Source organism: Ixodes scapularis, unplaced genomic scaffold (assembly GCF_016920785.2).
Source record: "Ixodes scapularis isolate PalLabHiFi unplaced genomic scaffold, ASM1692078v2 PGA_scaffold1__304_contigs__length_218370807, whole genome shotgun sequence".
Taxonomy (NCBI): Eukaryota; Metazoa; Arthropoda; class Arachnida; order Ixodida; family Ixodidae; genus Ixodes; species Ixodes scapularis.
In genome coordinates, this window is record NW_024609846.1 from 98,164,170 (window position 1) to 98,180,955 (window position 16,786).

General features: G+C 48.8%; 1 protein-coding gene across 1 annotated transcript in view; it reads left to right on the plus strand.

Moving 5' to 3' along the window:
• The window catches only part of LOC8039649 (helicase domino), a 148,045-nt gene that overhangs the window by 26,070 nt on the left and 105,189 nt on the right, over nt 1-16,786 (plus strand). The window contains exons 2-6 of the mRNA XM_029974730.4: nt 350-511; nt 7,501-7,678; nt 7,931-8,740; nt 10,180-10,733; nt 12,006-12,360. Of these exons, the coding sequence (XP_029830590.2) occupies nt 374-511; nt 7,501-7,678; nt 7,931-8,740; nt 10,180-10,733; nt 12,006-12,360 (2,035 nt within the window). The 5' untranslated portion in view covers nt 350-373. The remainder of the gene's footprint in view (nt 1-349; nt 512-7,500; nt 7,679-7,930; nt 8,741-10,179; nt 10,734-12,005; nt 12,361-16,786) is intronic.

The window sequence follows — 16,786 nt, forward strand, 5'->3', positions numbered from 1 at the left end:
GCAAACCCACTGTGAGGTCATTTGTCACGTGTGATCTGACAAATGGCCTCACAGTCTGTTTTCAGGAAAGTGTCAGCGTGCTCGAGTCTCACACAAACATGGCCAGAAATGACTTGTAGGGTCCGTATGTACTATAGTTTTCATTTATTTGAAAGTGAAGCCAAAGCAACAAGCAGGAGCATGTTGCTCTGAACATTGCTTGCACTAGGCAAGTGCACATGCTTGGCAGGAACGCTGAAAGTCCAGAGCTCACTCTTCTACTATGCTCACACTTAAAATGAAACCTCCTGCGAGTCTCGGAACGGCCCACGGGACGCTGAGCTTGTGCCTTGCCTCTCCCGCTGTGCAGATCTCTGCCCCGGGGGTCAGGGCCATGATCCAGGTTGGTGGGGAGTCCAATGGAGAGGGAAACGACCATGAGTGCTTGCAGTCGACCACTCCCGCCGTCGCCAGCCTCCTCCAGGCCACCCAGGCTTCAGGGGACCTCCTCTCTCAACCCAGGATCCCACAGGTGGGCAAGGCCCCGTCGTTTCCTTGCCCTTGAAGATCTCTGTTTTGCTGGCACAAAGATTCTCTATAGACCTTTGCAAGTGGGATCCCAGCTTGAACTTGAACCGTGTGCCGACCTCCACTCCAGCCAGGACGTTTGCTGCTTGTCATAATACAATGTTGCTAAGTGTCTCTTGCTGAAGCAGACAGCACTGAGCACTCAAAGATACTAAAAATGATGTTTAAAAAATGCAGGTGTTGTTTTCGGCTGCAGAAAAGCACAAACAATGAAATGAAAAAACTAAATCAGTAACAAACAAAAAAAAAAAAAAACTGAAGTTTTAAGGCGCTTGTCAGAATGCACCAGAAGCCACGTTACCGTCACGTCAATGATGACTGCGCTTGTCTCTGGCTTTTACGACGTGCTGGAACAGAGGCCGCAATCATTTAAAGCTCTAACCTTTAAACATGCCTCCTCCTTCAATATTTGATGCTCTGGGGTTGTGGGTGGAAGTCATTGTGCGGGATAGGCATTCCTGTGTTGTTTTTTGGAAGAAACCAGACTAAAACATGCCTTCTTGTCAAAACGCTGTGACTGGGGGTGTACTAAAAAATCTGGGAAGGGTGTGAGGATCAGTTTTCATGTGTTTTCTGCCTACTCGGTTCATTTGAGAACGTAAATAAGTGCCATGAAAAAAAAAAAAAATCGGACATTGTTGGATTATGGTGGCCAGCGTTGTCTGGACCACCCACGGACCCTGTTCAATGCATTTTCACATTCGAACAGCTGTCTGATTGTTGAAACTGTCATCTGCTCGTTCGGACTGTCGTCGGCCCTTTCAAGCTCGTTCAAACTGTTGTCTGCTCGTTCAGACGACAGTGGCCAGTAGACCAAACTTGGCAATAAGAAGTAAGTGCAGGCCTCAGAAGACTTTTAAGTTTGAAGCATTTTGAGGTAAGTAGGCTCGGTGTAAACAGCAGATACAAGATGTTGATCATTGTTACCAGTGGCCATCACGGGCTTATTTTGCCTGATTCACTTGGTTCGAACAATTTGAAAAAGAAAAATTTGGTAGACACCCTGCTGATGTTTGCTCTGGCAACGAGAAGAGAGAGGGGAGGGCTTTGTGGATGGAGCTTGACCTGCTCTTTCTAACCTACAACAGACTATAAGCATCTGTAGATTCCAGGGATGGTGGTGTGTCGTATCTGTGCCATGTAGGAACTTTATTTAATTTTCGGGGTGGTGGAATCGGTGGCCAAGCGTTTTGGCGCACCGCAGCTCGGAGCTGGTAGAGCGAAAGCTCGTGCTGCAGAACCCAGAGATCCTGGGTTCAATCCCCACCCCTGCCCGTTTCAATATGGACGAGCATCGTGTATCATCGGTCGTGTGTCACTACTGCGTGATGCATGTTAAAGACACAAGGCTAGGGGTGTCACTGCACTGGCTAAACCTCTCATCTATGGCATAAACAAGTGGCGCCGCACCTCAAAGGCAGACTATCCTTGCGCTGTGTAAACACAAACGTCAAATTAAAATCGTTCAGCCTTTCCACTCTCGTGAAGAAGGAAGACCAGCGGAGCTGTACTCAATACACTGTGTGCTTCTTCTTCGTCGTCGTCTGTTTTTCGCGCTGTTTCCTACGATGAATTCCCACCAACGCGCCCAACTATCCATTCTTCTATTATAGCTGCAAAGGTTGCCGCCATCTACGAGCGACGACGGAAACCATACTGGTTGTCTGCTTGCCGCCGTCGCTTATAGATGGCGGTAGTTGTCTAGGTAGGTTTGTGTCGGCATACACGGACACGATCCTGGGGAACCTAGCCCTTAACAGCTCCGCTGTAAAAAAGAAAAGCAATTGGCAAGTCAAATCTTGCAATGTGCTAAGAGAGATCATAAGTTAATTTGCCGAGTGCACAACTGGCATGGGATCAAATGATTCAGTTCCCTGTGTTGCGGAGCTTTCCATACTGTAAAGCATGAAACACATGATAGGTGGAACTGGGCGCCGCACGACACTCGCTGCTCGTTGCTAAGCTCACCACAGGTGCACCACACGGTATTACCTGCATTGACCATATCCGAGCGCCGTGACGCCGCGAGGAAGCGACGTAGGGATGCTAGCACTGGTTGCTATGGATACTGCCGCATGGCACCCCTTTTCATCGCTTGTTCGCAAAATGAAACTGTACGAACATACATTGGAGTATGGCATGCACCAATATAATGTTTCTCATCTCCCTTAGAAATTAATGAATACACATTTACCACCAAACATAACTATCTTTATTCTTGCACAACATAAGCTTAACTGTATTTATGGCATGCTGGAAGCAACACGGTAGAATGAAGGATTAAAAAGAGGGGACTAGAATTTCTAAAGTGTGGCTGTGAAATATTTTTTTATTTTATTTTTACTGTCTTCCAAGTCTTGTTGCCATTCTTGGTCAAAATACCTCCATATATAGAATTTATAATTATAATAAAGTAGTCTATCCCCTTTGATGAAATGGGAAACTTCCACAGGTTGATGGAACAGATGTAGGCAGGAATTGCTTTATATGATTGTGTTGACACATAACATATATTCCCAGGCAACTGTCAACTTAGAAATGCCCTCTTTGAACATTTTCATTCAAAACTGCTAAGCAGACAAAGTGAGGCGCAGTAGTTACTGAATCTGGCCAGTCTGCCAAATGTGAATGTCAGAGGAAGTTGGTACTACATTTTGAGAAACTAGCCGTAGTGTTGAATCTTGTCTTTGACTTTGACAGCAAGTTCAGTAATGTGATTGTTGCGCCAGACTGTGCCAAGGGGCTAACCCTGCTACTTCCTGCTACATTTTGCCAAGATATGGGTGATTTGTGCCAAGCCTGCACCAAGAAACCAATTTCGGTCTCCTTTCAATGCCGAAACTGAGTACAGTAATTGAGCATGTTTATGTTATGCATACCTGCCATTTCTCCCGAATTTTCCAGGAGCCTCCCGAATTTTGATCACATCTCCCGATTGTACGGACGCGACCTCAGATCTCCCGAACAATGTCTGCCGTAATTTTTTTTTTTAATGATGCTTTATTGCTATAGTCATTACGCGTGTGTCATTGCGAGTTACTCTAGAGTAGGTTTAGGTTACTCCGGCGGGTTACCACGTAACAACTCGGAGCAGTAGTGTAAAACGAGGGTGGATTTTCAAACGCCAAGGTACGAAACCTTTACTCCTGAAACAGCGCATTTTGGAACACAGCTTATATGACCATGGGTGCGGCGCTAGGCTTCAGTTGGCTTTGTCAGGTCATTGAGTGAGGTGCGGAACGTCGAATTACTCTTCGTGTTTCCCCGAGTTTAGTTGGAATTACTGATCTGTTGGGACGATCGATGGCACTTTCATAAGCCACGAAGAAGTACTTGCAAGTATTTCTAAGATCATACGCGACTGAGTTTCCGTGCTTTGTCGCTTCGCGGAAAGCTGACAAGTATGAATTCTGTACCATGTGCGCCTGTGATCTGTGAGCGTTTCGCATGGCGGCAAGCTTGTCATTAAGATACACATCACTTCACGAAAGCATCAGAACCATGCTCGTGCCGTAGAAGGGCAGGGCACCACCGGCAGTTTACTCCAAAACAACTGCGAAGACAGTGCTATTCGCGCAGAGTGCCTCTTCACAAGGTTTCTTGTCAAACTAAAAAAAAAAGAAAAAAAATATTGCTTCAACCCCTTCCCCCCCTTGCGCGGCGGTCTCCCGAATTTTCGTGTTGCTAGGTTGGCAGGTATAGTTATGTGACGCTAGCGGCCGCACGACATAAAGTGCCCTGCATCAATGGACTTCTTCCAAAACCGACACGCCCCATCGCGGCGAAATACCACGCAGTGCACTCTGGGAACTAGTTGGCCGCTCAGTTTCGGTTTCGATTGAGCAGCTTCATCTCATGCTATCACGCCGCAACCGAATGCGCTGCTTGCGTTTTCGATTATCTTACTTTTCACGAACGTACAATACGCTCATTCTCGAGCGATACAAAACGAAGACCGGGGCACTTTTCTTGGTTCCCGAAACACCGGATATTATGAGTGCGTATGCAAACGTAGTAAGGCGTGGCTTAGTCACCTCACCCAACGAGTGCATCTTTGAGTTCAATTTCAATAATCCCGTCTAGTACCAGTGAACTAGAACTGAAATTTGTTCACCTGGAGCCTTTCACCTATTTTGTTTGCCAAACGTCCGCTTCTTGTTACTTCATTGGGCAAAAAGCAAGCCGCATTCTCACAGGAGTATCAAAGTTGAGCCCAGCGTTGACGCATGAACTTTTAAGGAAACGCAATAAATTCGACCTCGCCACTGCACAAAAGTTACTACGATGTCTTCCTCGTGTCATCATATATCTCCCACTCAAATTTTATGCTGATGGAAGATTCAGTTTTTGCAGACGCTGAGATCGGCTAGCTACGACGGAGGCCCTATAACAAGCGTCCCCTACTCCTCGCTAAGCCTTTTTGGACGAGCTTTTACTGACGCCCAAGATCTGTGCCTGAACGGTGTGTCTGAAATTATCTCGACATACTCAGGCAGGAAGAAAGCAAATACATAACAAATATAATGGCCATTAACAACTGGCAAACGCGCTTTGAATAATTTCGTTCGTTTGGCGCACCACATAGGGGTTCTTGCCCGTCCGGCGCACTCCCGGCGAACGGTGCGACATTCTTCACACAAGTGCTCGACCTTTGCTTACTAAAAATGGTATGTATGTGCGAATGTGCCTATATGATTGCAGGATAACTTTATGCGCATACGCCATGTTGAACATTAGTGGAATGCAAGCGGGTGGGGACCTCACTTCGTGCAGTGCTGCGGGTCAGTACAGATAAGGGATTAGAAGTGTGTTAAAATTGAGCTTTTCAATGGCGCCTCCGAGTTTTACCTCGCGTACTCAGGCGTATTAAGAAAAACAGTAATTGCAAAAAGTGATTTTTCGTCTATGGACGCACGAAACAAACAAACTTCCTGATCAACAACACTAATGTAAAGGCGCGAGCTCGATGTATGCATACTTATTGGTTGCTACAGCTTGTTACATAGGCAAGATACATAGGCTCGGGGATCTTGCTACATAGGCAAAATCCCCGAGCTTCGCAGCGTCGAGATTCCCAGCACTGGCTCGTCCACATACCACAACGCTAACAGAAAGGCTAAAGTACAAAAATACAACAAGCATGAGTTAAGACAAACTATACGTCGCGGGCTTGTCTAAAGCTTCAAGGTCTGGCCATTTAGGTTAGTTTAGAGACCACAAATGACGCTCTCGGGACCAGAAAACATGAGATAACGGCCGTTAATAGTCCACGCTCTGTGTATAATCTTTTGTCGACGAGTCAATCGAAACCGAAACCATGCCACCCTCCTCCCTGGCTGGCCAACTAGTTCCCAGAGTGCAACGCGCGCCGTGTTGCATGTAGGGCTTTATGGAAGTAGTCTATTCCATCCGGTCTTGCATGGTTTTCCCGCCATCTCAAGTTACGCGCCCTCGTCTCGTAGGTCTCGTCTCGTGTCTTTTTAAGACATTTTCAACGATAGACGCGGGTGTGTGCAGACGCTCCGACGCTAGCGTGCCGGGTACCAGCCATGCCGTCATGCTGTGAAATGAAAGCACGTTTTTACGTGGTGGGAGTTACTTTGTGAGCTGAAGCACTCGCTCCTGAAAGCAACGGCTGTGGAAAAACTATATTCGGTTCCTGCCTTCCAGTCACCGAGGTCGCGCAACATCGGATGTTGTCGTCCCCAAGTCGCTGCAGATATAACGCTTTCTGAAATGAAACAAAGTACTGCTTCATGTTCATCAACATTCCTGTTCTTGTTTAAATCATACATTACTACAAATATCCCTCCAGCTCAAAGACTGCAGTGTCAAAGTATTGATTACACCTAGGTTTCTCTTGGTGGACTTTTTTTTTGAGAGGTACCCCGGTACGTGAAAAATCTGCCGTAAAAGAAAGTTGGTGAAGAGAAGTGAGCTCAAGCAAAGAAGACAATGTGTGCACGCTGAACCTGCACAGCGCGCTTGTTTGTCTCGTGTTCAGTTGTTGCACAAAGCGCTCCAAGAACCTTTTGACTTTGGCTCGCAATGTCTTGCATCGATGCATTCAGGTTCTTTCTTGTGTGTGTATGTTTAGCTTCTACCTTGTTTGCCAGCCTGGCAAGCACATGCCGCTGGACTGTTTTTTGTTGTATGTTCGATAGTTACATTTTGCATACAATTTCGGGAATCAGTTGACAACGTAGCGGAGTGGCATGGTTTTGGGTGCAATAAAGCAGCCGTTGTCTTCGCTCGCATGACGAAGCACGCGCAACTGCACACCTGTGGAAGTTACCCTCATGCGCATGCGAACATGATTGCATGACAGAGGCACAGCCGGGAAGCTTGTAATCCATCGTTTTACGTTTGCTTACTTATGACGAAAATCTGGCACGTTGGGAACCAGTTAAACAGTGGCAAGCGGTTTTTTTAGAATTGCTCGGCAATGCCTACAGCACTGTACGCTTGTGGGATCTCTCAGCAGTAAGAACACAAGCAGCGAGTTCCGTCACAACACGTCACATCAGAACATAACACAACACAAAGGGCCGTTCGTTTGTACAGCACTTAAAACAAATATTCTTATTTTTCTAAGAATATCTGCTCCAAAAGCCAATTTTGCTGCTCCAAAACACTGTCTTGACTGCTCCAAAACACTGTTTTGGTTGCTCCAGAGGCCACATTTGCTGCTCCAAAACACTGTTCTGGCTGCTCCAAAAGGTGCTCCAAAATGTCTTAGGCCAATCACATCACTGCAAGTTAGAAAATGCCTTCATACATTGAGAAGTTATGGAGTATTTTAGACGTGAAAACAATCTAAATCTTATTTTTAAGGGACAACAAACTTGGCACAGATATCCAATCACAAAGGAAACGTAAAATTTTGCCTCTACGTCACCCTTGGCTCATTGTTGGGATATGGTGTTGGTGTAGGTGCGCAGCGTGGCCCCACCTGCGGAGACCTCGGCCCACCAGGCAGCCACCACGGTGAGCGTGGTGACGAGCTCTGGGGTGCCCATCACCGGGACGGCCTCCTATCAGCACTTCCTGGCACCGGCCGTGTCGATGGGAGGCCACATCCAGAACATCACCATTCCTGCCCAGGTCTCCGGTGGGTGTTGACGCCCCTGTTCTCACCTCGGCAAAATTTCAAAGTATGAGGGGCAGCATTGGCTGAAGCCCTTACTTCCTTCCTTGGCAGCAAATGTAAACCTGCTTCTAGACAGTACAGCTTTAAGTAACACTACCCGTTGTTAAGGTGCGACACACAGTGCCGGTCATCATTACTTCTCGCATTCAGAGTTTGTTTTAATGTTCGGATGAAGAACTTGCTCACCGGCCGGCGTTGCTCCCCCCTCTGCAGTAACGAGCCCTGGCGTGGCCGTAGCAGCAGCCTCCCCCTCGCAGCAGAACCTGGCTCGCATCCTGGCAGTTGCCAACCAGCAGGGCTACGGGTCGACAGGCGGCACCAAGGGGCTGTTGTCGCCGCCCAGGGTGGCCCGGCTGGCAGCCACCAGCCCCGCCGCCCTACTGGCCACCACCCAGCCCCTGGCCCAGCAGCAGGCCATCGTCATGGACACCATGCACGACGATGATGGTGGCCACCACCAGTACGTTGTGCAACCGGCCACGCCACCCCAGGTGGTGCCGCGGCCTCCCCCTCCCTCGCCACCCCCCACCGCCCAGTTCCTGGTGCCCAAACGGACTGCCCTGCCCCCGTCTTCGACGACGTCGAGCGGCGTTGGGTCGCCGGCACGCGTGGGGGGCCTTGTGGGGGTGGAGTGCCCACGGGCCTCGAAGCGCCCCAAGCTGGAGGAGCGGCCAGCGGCCAGCGAGGAAGTGGCGGCGCTGCGGCAGCGCATCCACGAGTACCGCTGGCGGGAGCTGCGGCGGAACAAGGAGCGCTACGTGGAGCACCTGACGGAGCTGTTCTTTCTCCAGAATGGGGGCAACATGATGGACTACTACGCGTGGAAGCGCAGGCCCACGCCCCAGCTAGTGGCCATGCTGAGGGCACACGCACTAGACAGCGAGGACGAGGAGGACCCCCTGCAGCTGCTGGACACCCGGCCTCCATCCTCCTCCTCGGCTCCCACCTCGTCCTCTTCGTCCACAAACACCACGGCCGTACCTCCTGTGGCCTCAGTGGCTGGCCAGCACGCCACACCTCCCGGTGAGTGGTGCTGCTTTGAGTCACTCTGGTTTTGGACAGGAGTTTGCACCGTGCAAGACTGTCTTCATGTTTTGGGACAGCTGGCTGACTAGGGAAGCCTCCCCACTCCGATATCCTTTGCCCCCTTCCGGCAGTTACATTTAGTTTTATTGGAGGATTTTTAATGCGATTGTGCATGTCATAAGACGTCCAACAGGATTTTATATGCTGCTAACAATGCGTAAAAAAGAGAAATGCAAAATTCCTTGATCAATTTGTTTCTACTTAGGCAAATGATGATAGATCTACCATCAGATAAAGAAAAACAAACCGGCAGGAACAGCAATTTTCTACCTTTTAATACGGCCTTTTCACTACCAAGGCATACATTATTGAGAAAAACACTCGAAAGCACTGACCCAACAGCAGAATTTCCATGGGACGTTCAGTGATGCAATTGCTGCACCATTTGTACCATGTTGCGCCAAAGTGCTTACACTGCTACATCCTGCTACATTTTTCCGATTGCTCTAGCATTGCACTAAAACTTAATTTCCCTTTAATAATACTGAAAATATATTGGCTTGGGCCTCGTTACCCGGCCGTATCATTACTATAGGCTTGTGCAGGTTTCCAAAACTTCCGCCTCAAATAATGTACTACTCGATTTGATCTCTCTATGAAACAATGACAGTACCCGAAATTTTTGCAGTATTTCTCATACTTGTAGTCTGTTCTGGCAGGATAGTTTCGTTGAATGGACTTTTTACTGCTCACTGGCGTCCTGGAGTAACTTCATCTGCATAGTGGAGCAAACAGTGCCACCATATTGCGATAAACTCAAATGTATTAAAGTTGGCACACCTCCCTCTTGGCTGTACTTGCATAACTAGAGACGTTTCCACTGTCTACAAAAAAATCACAGTCCACACGAGCAAACTCACAGTATAGCCAGTGCTCGCTTGCAATTGCAGTCAGCCAGAAACTGCGTGTGCATAATTACACAAACACTGCAATGAACGTGCCCTAATAAGCTTTTATGTAAAAGTGTACTGCAAGCCTGCAAGCCCCGCGTTGGCACGCCCTGAAACCCCACGAAGAAAACTTGGGAACATGACAAAGGAGAGCAATCAGTGAGGCATATGACGGAGCAAGGTACATGCTAGAAGCTATTTCTACCTGTGTTTATATTTACCTCTTTGCAAGTCGGTTCCATCCCGTGTCATGGAGTTTTGCTTTATATGTTGTGTAATTTTCATGTAATTTCGTGAAAAATATTTCAAATCAAGTGTTAACTGAAACTACCATAAACCATGTGTACCGTCTGTCGTTTACTCTTTCTGCTCGTAAACCATGCGCGAGGCAGTGCTTGTGGGGTTTGGGGGCCCTGACCGCCAGAGAAAGGACATCGCTCTCCAATCTCGTGTCCTTCGACTGACTTCCGCTCTGTCCCGTTGCAGGGCTCCCATCCCCTTCCCCTCTGGCGCCCAGCTCCAGAGGACCGTCTCTTCCGTCTAGTCAATCCCCCGGCCCCACGCCACAGCAGCTGCAGCAGCAGCTGCAGCCACAGCAGCAGCATCATCACCCACAGCCACAGGTCCCCCGAACCCCCGGGTCCCCCCTGCGGCATCCCCCTGCCCCCCACCAACCGGCCTCCGGGGGGTCCCCCTCGTCGAAGGCCCGGCAGGCCCTGGCGGCGGCCGTTCCTTCCTCCCCGGCAGCACTGGTGCTGCCCGCGGGGCGCCTGGCGACGCGGCAGCACTCGATCTCCGCAGTGTACGACTCGTCCATCGGCTCCCAGGAAGAGATTGTGGAGCGGGCCAAGCAGGAGGCATACGTGATGCAGCGGATAGCCGAGCTGAGGAGGGAGGGAATGTGGTCGGCTCGGCGGCTGCCCAAAGTGCAGGAGCCCCCTCGGGCCAAGGCCCACTGGGACTACCTTCTTGAGGAGATGGTCTGGCTGGCCACGGACTTTGCCCAGGAGCGCAAGTGGAAGAAGGCCGCCGCCAAGAAGGTGGGTGGGCGTCTCTCGCCTCCTTTCCCGGGTGCTTCGGGTGAAGAAGCGGATGCGCGACAGGTTCAGTTCATACTTTCGACTGCTGGTCTCCGTCACTGTGTTGCCCGGAACACATTTCCGACCTGTGTGTTTACCGTGTCTCTGAACGGGGTCCCTCGATTTACTCCTGAGGACGTCGTAGAAGCGTCGCATTGTCGATTGCCACGATCCTGGCGACGGCGGAGGTGTATGTGGCAGACGTCTGTTTTACCGCAGGCCACTCTGTAGCCAGACGGTCGACAGAAACAACAGCAGACGCGAGACGGGAAGCCGCCACGATGGCAGCCCACGCCTCCACTCGCATTTGTTTCTACGACCAACCCCCCCCCCCCCCCCCCCCTCCCCCTCCCCCTCCCCCTCCCAGGATTGTGCGACCAAAAGCTTGACGCGCCGGCCCCCATGACTCAATTTATCGCCGCTTCGGGAGCGTGCACAGGCGGGATGGGACGCAAAACACAGCGGTTGAAGACTCATTCCGGGGTATACCTGTAACTTAAAGGACACATACAAAGGGAAAAAACTTTTTTTTAAAACAGGCTAGATGGAAAAAGAATACTATAAAACGAATTTACAACGAAGAGAAAAAAAATTTAGAGCTATATTTACGGTGCAAAACTAATTTGTAGTTAGCACCCGCGGGAGCCGCCACTGGTCACGTGGTAGGAGCACGCGCCACCGCGCTGCGTTGCTGCCGCTGCCACAAAGTCGCGCCGCCGCCACACGCTAAGCATTGTGCGACGCCGCTTCAACGCGGTTCTCCACGCCGTTGTCGCCGCCGCCGCTCAAGTTCGCCTGCTTCAGGGCGCCGCCGCCGTCATCTGACCGGCGCACAGGTCTATCACATCTGCTTTCGCTTTTTCAGGAGTTTCCTTTGGGCTCTAAAAGTTACTTATTAATCTTAGCTTTTTGTTATACTTCAAACAAAGATGAATAAGTTACTTTTAAAGGCCAAAGGAAGCTTCCGAAAGAGCGCAAGCACCACGTGATAAATAAGGTCCACTTTTCCGCGGCGCCCGTGGGCGCCAGCTACAATTTTGTATAGCGCCATAAATATAACTCTAAAAATTTTTTTTCTTCCTTGTAAAATCGTTTTATGACATCCTTTTTCCATCTAGGTTGTTTAAAAAAAATTGTTTTCTTTGCATGTGTCCAGTTGAGGGGCATCAAAATTATTAAGGCAGCACGACGTGGTTGGGTGGGGTATAAGCCTTTTCCGCGGCGGTGTTTCAGTGCGCCCGCATGGTGCTCAAGTACCACCAGGAGCGTGACCTGAAGGCGGAGCGTGCCGAGAAGGAGGAGCTGCAGAAGCTGCGTCGGATAGCGGGCCAGGTGGCCAAGGAGATCAAGCTGTTCTGGGCCAATATCGAGAAGCTGGTGGAGTTCAAGCAGCAGACACGGCTGGAGGAGAAACGCAAGAAGGCCCTCGACCTGCACCTCAACTTCATCATGGACCAGACGGAGAAGTACTCGTCCTGGCTCAGGGAGGGCATGGCCGACCGTCTCAACAACTCGTCAGCAGCGGCCGCCGACAAGAGCGATGCACCTCCCGCCCCCTCGAGCCCTGCAAGGTCCGGCTCCTCTAACGGTGAGATCGGTTGACCCAGTGAGCCCATCGCTTCCCTCGCGGCCTCTTCATTTTCTGGAGTCTATGGTGTCAACTTTCTTTGGCATATCATAGAGAGGAGTGGGTGCGCAGCTTTAATTGGTGCCGCCCACAGTACATCTTCCGCCTCCGGAACGAGCTCTCTGCCTTAGATAGCACTGGCAGCGGTGGGATTGCTGTGCCATTTGTACTAAGGGGGCTTACCCTGCTACGTCCTGCTACATTTAGCCAAAATGTGAAGGATTTGACCAACAATGTTCCCAGACTTTATTTCACCTTATTGATACTGAAACTAATAGCTCAGGCTCCGCTGCATGTCCGGATTGTTGCAGTAGGCTTGCGCGAATTTTCAAAACTTTCGATTATTGCTGCAAATAACATACTATTCGGTTTGATCTCTGTCAAACATTGGCAGCGCTCGGAATTTTCGCTATCTCTCTCATGTTCGTAGCCTGCTCCGGCAGGTAAGTTAGTCATTCATCGTTGTAGAATTACCCGAGATTGCAGTAACGACAGAAAAAAGGAACAGCTTCATTGAGCACTTCTCATTGTGCTCTTGTGCACTGCAGCGAAGAAACAGCCACAAAGCAAGCATAATGATTTTGCTCATCTTGTTTTGCTGCATCGCACCCATGTGCTAAGAGGAAAGCACTCCTCCAGAGCGGGACACTGTCGAGGACGGCCAACTTTTGAACCGCTGTCTGAAATTGGTGGAATTGGTGCACTGCAGCGAAGAAACAGCCACAAAGCAAGCATAACGATTTTGCTCATCTTGTTTTGCTGCATCGCACCCATGTGCTAAGAGGAAAGCACTCCTCCAGAGCGGGACACTGTTGAGGAAGGCCAACTTTTGAACCGCTGTCTGAAATTGGTGGAAATTTTCTTTGTAGACTTCTAGTAATGATAAAGGGTGCAGAAAGAGTTCCAGCTCTGCACACTACCCTAATATCCCGAGAGATAAGCCGTCTAACAGTGAAAGCGAATCGGGTGAAAATATGGAGTGAGCTAACTTTTGGTGTGCGATCGAAGGTTAAAAAAATTATAGTTCTAGAGTCTGTGACCTGCGAAACTTGCGATTGCAGGGAGGGGCGATGGACCAAAATTGACTGTCCTTCCCAGTCAACAATGTTTGCTTATCTCCCGTCTTGGCAAAGTAACACTATTCCTGCCAAGGCCAGCGTTGGCCAAGGCCCCGCAATTGCTCGAAGTGGGCTATCTTTCGGTGTTTCCGAGAAATAGCAAATCTTTCGGGGGTGGGGCATCTCTGGATAATACGGTAAATGTGAAGGAAATTACAGCAACTCATATGATTGTACACCATCATTGCTTAGTCAATCTAGCGTTAGAAAACTAATGCAGTACCAAAGTTTTTCGTTTGCTAGATGTGAAGCAAAGTGCCTGTGAAATTATTTTTCTGAAAAGTTGTTTTCTTTTACAAAAAAATTGGTTTTCAATATAAAATTACTTTTCGGCCTCCTGTGTCTTTGAAGGAATGTTAAAAAATTGTTTAGAAAACCTTTGTAAACGAACAGTTCTATAGTCACAGTGCTTACTAAAATTCAGTCAAAGAAAAACTAAACATGAGCCTTTCACTCAGTCACGTTAGCTAACGATAGATTGACTAAACTGAAATTATAGCAAAAAGTGAAATGAAGAAAAATGCATCCAAAGTGTCTACAACCCTGCCTTTAATTTAGGGCCTCTAACAGGGTGCGTGCCGGTTCTTGAAACCCTTGAAAACCCTTGAATTTAGAAATTGCATTTTCAAGGCCCTTGAAAACCCCGGATTTTTTGTTAGACCTTGAAAACCTTTGAATTTAAAATTTGGCTTGCAGGGCCCTTGAAAGCCCTGGATTTTTTTGGCTAGACTTTTAAAATCCGTGAATGGCTATTTATAATATCATATGCGGGTATATATTGTACATTTTTGTGATGCTTATCGATTTTTTTGTTTCAGTCTAGGTTTTCTCAATTTATTTTGATTTAGCCGATGTTTGTTGGATGGTTGGCCACATTGGAGCAGTCCGAATCCAATCTGATCCAGGAATGCTGTGCCCACTGTCCGCCATTATTCTCGTGTCTTGACGTCGGTCGTGGGAAAATGTCCAGCAAAGGCAGGATGGTGTGTGGCTCTGCAGTGGTGAATATGAGGACTGGGTGGTGCCAGATATGACAAATAAGCATCGTGCAAGATGCAAGCCATGCGGAAAATTTTTCGATGTCGCCGCCATGGGCGAGTTGGTGTTGAAGAGCCATATGGGAAGAGCGCAAAACATGCCGGCATCATGAAGATCACAGCAAGAGCTCGGTACAAAATTACCTGGCTCTGGGGACAAGTGAACAAACCATTGACTAGGCTCCACCAAAGTTGCCATACCTAAACTCTGCTTGCCAGGCACACGAGTTGGTGACAAACGCCGAAGTGTTATGGTCTCTGAAGGTCGTCACATCCCACGTTAGGTCCTTGAAAATACTCCCACAAGGTCTGGGAAATTCCTTGATTATCCTTGAATATCTTTCTTTAGATCCTGTACGAACCTGTTTTATTCTGCGGGGTGCAGAATAAAAGAGACATAGTCGCTGTGGACTAGCAGGACAAAAGGGTTTATTTTACACTAAGGTCAGCAACGTATGTACTAAAAGAATACCAAACAGTCCGCCATGTCAAGACATGCACAAGCCCGCGAGAGTCTCACCGCGCATGAACAACCTCGACGTCTTTTTCTTACGCGCGTGAGCTCCGACATGCTATATCCAACAGAACCCTGCTCTAAAAGGACACTAAAAGTGCCCAGCAGCGTAGGTGGGGCCCTCCTCTTGGAGGCACTTCTGCTTGGAGGTCACAGGTTCCATCTTGCATGGCTTGTGGGCGACACTGGATGACTGCAGTGCACTTGCTCGAGAGCTGGCGAGTCAATGCTGGGTCGCCTTTTTCTGCTGGGACATCTGGCGGCTCCCAGATTCTATCTTCATTTTGAGAAGTGCTCTTTCGAAGCCTCTAGGTCCAAGATAGTTTTCCAGAACAGCTAGGGCCACTGCTGTTTTGACAGTCTAGAGGGAGGCAAACTCCGTTTTCGGACATTTCTTTCAAATGAGTGTTGAAGGACTCGTTGGCCTTTGGATATTCATGCGAGAGCACCTGGCCAATAGGTTCCTCTGGGTCAGACAGTTGTACATTGGAACAAGTTCCTTGGCCACCTCTTGAGAAGGCTGGTCAGTGGGGCTTTGCAACCGATGCCTTTCCGGCAGCTTGGAGTGCCAGGTGCACTCCAAGCTGCATTAGGATCCTTCACCCTTCAAACATGCCATATGTCGAGGCTCCTCGTCCGTGGAATACATATGCAGCAGGGTTGAGAAGAATCCTTGCTGCATCGCAGTCACGTCTGGGGCGTTTTGTGTCAGGGCACTGGCATAATAGTCACTTTCATCAGCACGTTCGTCAGCTTGCCCCGTCCTCCTAGTCCTCTTTTCGCCCTGTTCAACTGCTCCATTCCAGCGGGACATTCTTGGCAACGTGGTTCACGCAATCTTCCTTGGTGACCTCCTTGTCAGACAGCTCCAGTGCAGCTACAGTAGAATCTCAATGATACGAATCTCGCAAGATAGCGGAAAATACTCGTATAATCCGAAATTCGTATGAACGAAAAACAAGTCACATAAGTACATGAAAGCAAAGTGGGGGCTACTTGCCGTTTATTGCTCACACTCCCGGCCAAAGAAGCTAGTAATGTTCTTCTGAGTCTTCTTTTTTTCAATATCACCCAGGAGACCGTTTTGGAACATGTAAAAACGTTCCAAAACTCCTCCAAATCCTTGCGTTTTCCTTTAGGGTCCTCGTCTACTTTCCTCAGAACCTCCAGCTTCTCTTTGAAAGAGAAATTTTCTCCTGCGAGACATGTTAAATCAAGTTGCAACTCGCGCTGGACAGACGAGGCAGGATGAGGGATATCCTCCCGAAAGTTTGTTGATGAAAATCGCACAAAGTTCTACAAACGTGCACATGCGCATACAAACAAAGGATGCTTGATCTTTGACGTTCACGTCATCAACGCCGATTCTGAATGTCGTTTACCGTGTTCACTCGAGTGACTGAGAGTTGCTAAAACCCGTTTATCACATGACAATAAAAATAAAGCAGCAACCCTGGATTAGGTGAATGCGAGTTACTCTAGCAATCCGAATTCGAATCACGTGACAAGACAGATAGTGCAGCAGTGGACGGGGGTGTGTTTTCGAGCTTTGGAACATGGCCGTGGGTATTGTGATTGCGGTGCGTATGTAAAAAGAATGGCAAGAAAAATAACGCAAAAATGGCGGCTACGGTTGTCGGAGTCGAGTGATGCCGCCCTAAAAGATGTGTAAACGTTGTCGATCATTGTTTGTATGTTCCACCGCAGCCCAATGAGGC